General features: G+C 52.9%; 1 protein-coding gene across 1 annotated transcript; it reads left to right on the top strand.

Annotated features, from left to right (window-relative positions):
- The first annotated feature begins 245 nt into the window (after positions 1–245).
- On the top strand, positions 246–2,566 carry LOC308255395 (transmembrane protein C16orf54). The gene is made up of 2 exons (XM_080682768.1): positions 246–321; positions 707–2,566. Exon 2 carries the CDS (start codon positions 707–709, stop codon positions 1,379–1,381), a length of 675 nt encoding a protein of 224 aa, XP_080538894.1. The 5' UTR covers positions 246–321; the 3' UTR covers positions 1,382–2,566.
- Positions 2,567–8,183: the final 5,617 nt, after the last annotated feature.

The raw sequence follows: 8,183 nt of genomic DNA, 5'->3' as shown, positions 1-8,183 counted from the left end.
GGGTGGAGGGGGTGGAAAAGTGGCCTCTGGGTGAATATTCTGGAGCCTATGGGGTGACACTGAGTTCAACAGAGCCACTGCCCATTCTGGCCCCACCCCTCTTGCCAGGAACCGCCTCCCCACCAACCGCAGTGACCACATCCTCCCAGGTTGCCTTGGAAATGCGCCTCAGGACAGGGGAGTTGGGGCACAGTTGCCCAGCAACAGGTGGTGCCCTCCCTTCCGCCCGCATCCGCATCCGAGGCCCTACTCTGTGCCCTCCCACAGGCAAGGGAAGAGCTGCTCTGAAGGGAGAGGGGAGCCCAAGGACAGAAGACTGAGGTGAGGAGCACAGGAGGCCCCTGTAGGTGGGAGCCCCTGGGACCAGCACCCACCACTTCCTCTCTGTAGGCCCAGCAAGACCTGAGGGGCTGAGGAGATGGAGGGAAGACACCCTTGGGGCCCTTAGAGCGTTGTCTGAGGCACCTGGGATCTGGAAGGGGAAATGGGGGTTCTGAGCAGGAGGGCCCAGCTGTGGGCCCCAGTGTTCTTCCCCCCATTTTGCCTCCTCTAGCCCTTTCTGGGGTCCCTCTGCTCCTTTCCCTGTCTGGGCCTGTTTCTCGGGCCAGATTCCCAGCCCCTGCCCCTGTCTCTCCCGTTTTGGCTGGCACTTGCTGCCTCTCTCCGCCTCTGGATTGTGCTTCTTCTCCTGACCCTGTCTCTCCAGATGCCTTCAACTCCAGAGCAGCCCTCTGGGCACATGGAAGGGCCCCCTGCATCGGAGTCGGCCTCGTGGCCCCCACTGCCCTGTGGGCCTTGCATCCCCATCATGCTGGCCCTGGCCGCGCTGGCCGCCCTCTTCCTCCTCACCACGGCTGTGCTGGCCGAGCGCCTGTTCCGCCGCTCTCTGCGACCAGACCCCAGCCACCACCCACCCACCCTGGTCTGGCGCCCCGGAGGAGAGCTGTGGATTGAGCCCACAGGCACCCCCCGGGAGCGCTCCGAGGACTGGTACGGCTCCGAGGTACCCCTGCTGATGGACCAAGCCCCAGATCCTCCTATCCCCGGGGGCACCTTGGAGGCCCGAGCAACAGCCCCACCTGCTCCTTCAATTCCACACTCCCCTCCCAACTTTTTTGTTCCCCAGATCCCACCCAAGGCCCCAGCCCAAAGTACCTTCTGGGGGCCCCAAGCCTGGGAAGGGAGGCCCCATGCCCCAGGCCTGGTGAGCTGGGCTGAGCCTGAACAGAGGCCAGAGCCCAGCATGAATTTGGGAAGCCCCCAGGCCCGAAGACAGCGGCCAGGTAGCCCTGATCCTGAGTGGGGCCTCCAGCCTCGGGTCACTCTGGAACAGATCTCAGCTTTCTGGAGGCGTGAAAGCCGCACCAGCGTGGGTTTCTGAATCCCCAGAGCCTGGAGGACTGGCCTCCCAGAGACCTCTGAGCAAGGCCCAACCTCAGAGGCTCCAGCCAGGGAACCCAGCTGACATCTGAGGCCAGGGAAGAAGGCCAGGCTTTTTACATCTGGATTTCAGTTCAGCTGGGTCTGCATCTGAGCAGGCTGGGTGTGGACAGAGCCTGTGCTGCAGGGGAAGCTCAGGGTGCTTCTGCTTAGCTGCCTGGAGGGGGCGCTCAGTGCAGAGTGGAGGTGGGGTGGACTCTGGGCCAGAAGCCGCCAAGATCACCTTCCTGATTAAGAATTCAAGGTACAAGACAGGCATGAAAGAGCATCGCCACAGTGGCTTCACCGTCCCACTTTGTGTCTAAAAGCCAGCGTCAGAGGGCAGGGTCCGGTGGACGCTGAAGAATAGACTGTCAGCTGTGCTAGCAGGAGATGTCAGGAATCCAGCTTCCAGAGCCACAAACCGTCCCTCCAGGAAAGCACACAAAGAGAGGGCAAGACCAGGCAAAGGAGCATCTTATGAAACATGAACCGAGACTTTGACCCCAGCTCAGAGCGGTAAACAAGGGGAGCCAAGCTGGAGAGGCCCTCTCTTGCCTTCAGCTGGGACCTAGAGTCAGAGTAAACCAGCGGGCTCCTCTGCCCGTCTCTGAAGGCTGGCACCCCAGCCTGCGAGTCTTACCCCTCCATTGTAAGGGAGGCCTGGGCCAAGGACATCTGAGGTTGAACCAACATGGAAAACCGTCCCAGGGCAGGGCAGCTCCCAAAATGCAGCCTCTGGCCGTCTCCCCGCCCCCCCTCCCACCCCCACTCCCCACCAAGCTTGCTGGAGTGTTCCAGAGAGACAGGCCCCCACCAGGCAGGCTTACTTATAACGCTCCAGCTCCACCCAGAGAAATGGAGCCCCCAAACGTCCTTGGCCCTATAGCCATCCATATCAGCTGACCTCTTTGGGAGCAGAGCCAGGGGCCGGGAGAGGCCAAGGAGTTTTCACTCCAAACTGCAGTCATGACTGTTAGGATTCTTGCCATATCACTTTACCAACTGTACTATTATTTACTTTATATTTTCTTTGAATTGGTTTACTGTTTGCTTAATAAATTTATTTTAAAAGGAATATTTCTTATATCATCTCTGTAAATGGAAAACCAGTATCACTTGCCATAAATAGAAGGTCAAATAAATACATTGTAAACAAAGACATTAAGTTCTAAGTAGACATTGTTCCCTGCTGGAGGCAGTGACCCAAGAGCTGACCTTTCTTCGTTTTTATTTTTGTTTTTAAAAAAAGAAGGGATGATGTCAGCAGTGTTAGGCGGTTCAGCTGCCACCATGAGACCTCCCTCAGAAGTACTCAGACAGAGGATCCTGCACAGGAAGCAGGGACAGAGGCCCTGTGCTACTTAATGCCAGCCAGGGACCTCGAGAGTTCATCCACACCAGGGAACTGCTGCTGGGCAGGGGCCAACACTCTCCAAGGGCCAGGGGGCTCTTGGGCCTGGACCTGCCCTCTCATCCTTGGATGCCAGAAGTTGAAGGAGCAGTAGAGGAGTGAGAAGCCCTTAGGTGGAGGGACCTCTCCCCAGGGACACTCATCCAGCGCGGGGTCCTGGCACTTCCCCTGAGCCAGGCCCAGGGGTGGAAGAGTCAGACCTGGCACCTGCACTCAAGGACCTCCCAGTCTCTCCAGTGGCAGCGGTGGGGGTGGAGGGGGTGGGATAAGAAAGGGCACATAACGGATACAAGGCAGGGTTCCTGTTCCGTCTCTATCTCTCAGGCTGGGTAATTATGTCACCTCGTCAGGATCAGCTGACAGGACTGGCTGTGGGGACTCTGCCCCCAAGGAGCGATCAGTCCACCAGTGAAACAGAGCAGAGATGCAGCGTTCAGAGCTTCCACAGTGTGGAAGGGGCCCCGGAGACAAGGCCCCAGCTCTCAAGCTGGCTCTGTCACCCACTTACTTGGAGACTTGGGAAGTGAATTTTATGTTACTGGGCCTCATGTTCTTCTTCTTCTTCTTCTTCTTTTTAAATATATATTTTATTGATTTTTTTAGAGAGGAAGGGAGAGGGATAGTTAGAAACATCGATGAGAGAGAAACATCGATCAGCTGCCTCCTGCACACCCCCTACTGGGTATGTGCCCGCAACCAGAATCGAACCTAGGACCTTTGAGTCTGCAGGCCGATGCTCTATCCACTGAGCCAAACCAGTTAGGGCTGGGCCTCACGTTCTTCCTCTGTACAACGAGAGAGTTGAAAGTTGAGCAAGATGCTCTGTTGGGACTTTTCTAGCTACAGCATCTCAGGATGGTATAGAATGAAAGATGGGTGACGCATGGGGGAACGTGATCCTCCTGAGGCAGAGCTATCCCCAAAGTTGCCTTTATATTCCCCGACCCAGAACCTGGTCTAGAACATAACAGGAGCCCAGGAAAAGAGAATGAGTGAGTGGGTGGACTAAGACATGCACCAGTTTTATAAACCTTGCTCCTTTCTCTGTATTTTAGACCTCCCCCTCTCCTTTTTAACACCCCCGTATGACTTTCCCATGTTCAGTCCTTCCCTTGTGTCTTTAGGCATTTGAAGCATCCTTGCTGTAAGGTCCTGTTGCCCGGGGTTCTCAGGGCTCCTCTCACTCATGACAGGTGGTTTCCTCTTGGGCTTTCTAGTTGGGGCTGTGAACTCGGCTTCAGCAGGGCCTTGTTAGTGGGAATCCATGCGATCAGTTTGAAGGGGTGTCTATAGAGATTCTGTGTTTGCTCCTGCCCAGGATGCTTCAGGGCTATTACCAACGCTGGACCACATTCTTCATTAATTTTATTTGAGCTTCTGAGACGATGGTGTAAACATGAGCCCCAAATTCAAGTGAGGGGAACCTTTGGTTATGAAATCTCAGGGGAGACTTCCTACTGCCCCCAGGTCTCAGGGAGAGGCAGACAAGGTTCTGTTTGCTCCCTGGGCTGGTGGGAAGATGTTTTTCTAACCTGCTCTTCTCAATGCCCCAGGCAAGGCCTGTCTCCAGTCTCCAGTCTCGAGGTGAATGTAAGGCCCAACCCCTTCATCACACAGCTCTGGCTTTTCACTTCCTCCTTGTGTGCGGCCCCTGGGGGTTCCCCTTCCTTCCTTAAAACCCAGCTGCACATTTAAAGGATGTTTGTTTGATTTTATGCAGCATTTCTAGCTGTTTCCTGGTGGGAATGTGCTTGTCCGGTTATAACATTCACAATATCACAACAAAACCAGACTATTTCCTCTATAAACAAGTCCGAATCTCCCCCACTTAAAACAGCAAGCTAACTTCCCTTGGTTGGAGCATCCTCCATACCCCAAAAGGCTGCAGGTTTGATTCCCAGTTAGTGCACATACCTGGGATGCGGGTTTGATACTGGGTCAGGGCGCATGCGGGAGGCAACCAAGTGATGTGTTTCTCACATCAATGCCCCTCTCTCTCTCTGTCCCTCTCTCTCTCTCTCCCTCCCGCTCTCTCTGAAACCAATGGAAACATATCCTCGGATGAGGATTAAAGAAAACAAAATAGTCCTGGCCTGTTTTTCTCAGTGGTTAGGGTGTTCACCCTCAGACTGAAAGGTCACGGGTTCGATTCCTGGTCAAAGGCATGTACCTGGGTTGCAGGTTCGATTCCCAGCGTGTTTGGGAGGCAACCAATCGATGTGTCTCTCTCACATCTCTCTCTCTCTCTCTCTCTCTCTCTCTCTCTCTCTCTCTCTCTCTCTCTCTCTCTCTCCTCTCTTTCTCTCTCTCTCTCTAACCCTCTCCTTCCCCTCCCCTCCCTCCGTCCTTTCCACTCTCTCTAAAAATCAATGGAAAAAATAACCTCGGGTGAGGATTAACGAACAAAAAAACAACAACCAAACAACTAATTCTCCATCCTTCACCACATTAACACGACCTCTCACCTCCTTCACAGACAAACTTGTGGAAAGAGCTGTCTGTCCCAGCAGTCCACGCTTCCCTTCTCCCCTCACTGTGCAGCCCGCCGCAGCTCTGGGCACTCTCCGCGTTCTACAGAAACCGCTTTCACAAACGCAGAGCCTGCATGCTTTAATCAGGGCCTCCGTTCAGCCTCCTGTCAGCAGCATTAGGCATCAGATTCCACTGACACATGCTCTCCCCTTGCCGCTGTGACTCCGCACACACCCGACTTCCCTCTCTGGCCACCCTTTCCGCCTCTGCTGGCTGCCTTCCTCAGGGGTCAGCCCTGGCGGCTTTGCTCTCCTTCGACACTCTTCCTGGCAGCCTCATGACACCATGGCTTCTGTTACCCTCATGCGGTCCTCCCATCGATATTCTCCTGTTATTCTAAAGTAAGAGTACCCGTGGGAGAGAAAACAAGATGAGTAACAAAAGGTGGTCTCTAACCAGTGCATGGCCATCCCTGGGGAGTCAGTGTTTGTCCCCAGGGCAAAATCGGCATTCCCCTCCCCCCCAAAAAGTGCAGGGGTCATGAATTCACATGTATGAAGAGGCCAAGCCAGAGCCGCAGGTGAGTGATGTGAACCAGGGGACGGAGGTGAGAAGAGACCGCATGTCTGTCTCTGGGTACAGCTGCCACTCGGTGCCACCAATCATGCCCATCCTTCTGACTTTGCGCCAGAAGCTAAAAATCTGGAGCTTGGGGTAAAATCAACCAAAATATTTGTAAATATTGATAATGTATTGACCCATAAAAGCCAAATGAAGCAAGTCTATGGACCACATGTGGCTCGTGGACCATAGGCTGGAGGTCCCTTCTACACAGCCTTGAACAAGTGCTCATTGTCTTGGCCTTTGGTGGTTCGAGGCGGGGCAGCCTGCTCCCAGAAGGCCTTAAGTCAGGGCTTTCCCCACCTTCATGCTATTGCTGTTTGGGCCAACAATAACTCTTCCCTGTGGGAGACTTCCCTGTGCACTGTAGGACAGTGAGCTTCACCTCTGGCCTCTATCCACGAGGGGCCAGTAGCATCCCCTAGTTGTGACAACCACAAACGTCTCCAGACATCACCAATGTCGCCTGGGGGGGTGGGCGGGGGACAGGAACCTCTGCTCTAAGTGACATGTTTTAATGACTTAACACACCTGCCCACAGAGCGTGAGCCTGTTCCAGGGAGAGGCCGGCCGGGGAACCAGTGACACCAAAAAGGAATAAGATGAAGAGACAGCCAGCTGGCCCTGGAGGAACGAGAAGTCAGATCGTGCACCCACACACAAGCAGAGGCTTCTAGGAACACACTGCAGCTGGAGGGAAAGAAAACGTTCTGGAAATTACAAATACGATTCCCAAATTAGAAAGTTAAAGGAAAGCAGGGGAGGAAAGGGTTTAAACGTTTTTCAGGATGTAGAGCAAAATGACGAAGACCTGGGGAATATGAAAGAAAAGAGATGAAGGATCATTCCATTCAATGTTCATCTAATGGGAGTCCCAGGGAAAACACCGGGGAGGAATAACCAGACTGTGTTTGATAGAAGAAAACATTGCAAGCAGAGCAGAGAGGTCTGCGCAGTGGCCCCTACTGGCTGCGCACCAGAAGGCCGGGCGAGCCTTAGCAACACCACCGTGGAGACTCCCGCTTCACACCAAGCTTACCGTCCGCTTGAAACCACCACCAACCACCACCACCACCGCCACCACCAAACCAACAAAATACAGGAAGTAACAGTTTTCAAAACACTGGACGCCACGCAAGGAAAGCAAGGAAAGCCCGAGAGAACGGAAAGCGATCACGGCTGGTCCTTTTCGGAGGGCCAGCTTCCTGCTTTGAGAGTTCCCAAACTGCAGGCAGAGCCGGGGACTGAAGCGGGACCCAGAGGACTCCTGGAGCTGAGTCCAGGGGGACCACAGCAGCTAGAGGCGGCAGAGCAGAACGCAGAGAAGAGTGAGCTGCCTGGAGAGAACCCCAAGATCTGTAGAGAGGTCCCCTTGAGTATTCAGCAGAGAATGGGTCAGCACTGGCGTGTGAGGAGACCACCCAAGGCCAGGGACGAGCCACCTGGAGAACCAGCGGGAGCAGCATGCCCAGGGTTCACACGAGGCCAGGGCCTTCCCACCAGCCAGACTGGACATGTCAAGGACACTGGGCAGCGTCCTCAGGGAGGCCTTGGCTTAGTACTGGCGAATAATTAATTAACCCAGAGACTGAACACGACTCAGAACCTGCCTAACGAATCATACAGATTACAAAAGCACCTGGCATTCCACAAGGTAAAATCCACAACGTCAGGCAAGCAATCCAAGATTACAGCACATGCAAGGAGGTAGCAACCATAACCCATACTGAGGATAATAATTCATCAACTGAAACCAACCCAGAACTGACACAAATGTTAGAATGAGAACATTAAAATAGCCATTCTGTCTCCCATATGTTTAAAAAGTTAGGTAGAGACATGGAGATATACAAAAGATATGTCAGACTTCTAGAAATGAAAATTACGATACCAGAGGTGGAAAATACACTAGTAATAACAGATTAGACATTGTAGAAAAAAATTAATGTTGTGACATAGCAATAGAAACTACCTAAACATGAATAAGAGAAAAAGAAAAAGAAAAAAAGAAACTACCTAAAATATAACAGAGAAAAGTGAATTTAAAAAAAATTAAAAGCACATTAGTGAGTTGTGGAACAACTCATGCAGCCGAATATGTGAGTAATTGTAGTTGAAGGAGAGACATGGGGCACAGGAAAAGTATTTTAAGAACCAATGGAGGAACAATTTCCAAATTTGATTAAAATTGTAAATCCAAGAAACTCAACAAATCTCACACACAAGAAACTACACCAAGGCACATCATAATCAATGT

This window comes from Plecotus auritus (assembly GCF_963455305.1).
Source record: "Plecotus auritus genome assembly, chromosome: 7".
NCBI classification, from domain to species: domain Eukaryota; kingdom Metazoa; phylum Chordata; class Mammalia; order Chiroptera; family Vespertilionidae; genus Plecotus; species Plecotus auritus.
The sequence above is the reverse complement of the archived record's forward strand: the minus strand, read 5'-3'. Positions and strand labels throughout refer to the sequence as shown.

Excerpts from the sequence above, each read along its gene's own strand:
- LOC308255395 (XM_080682768.1), top strand. The coding sequence starts at position 707 with ATGCCTTCAACTCCAGAGCAGCCCTCTGGGCACATGGAAGGGCCCCCT.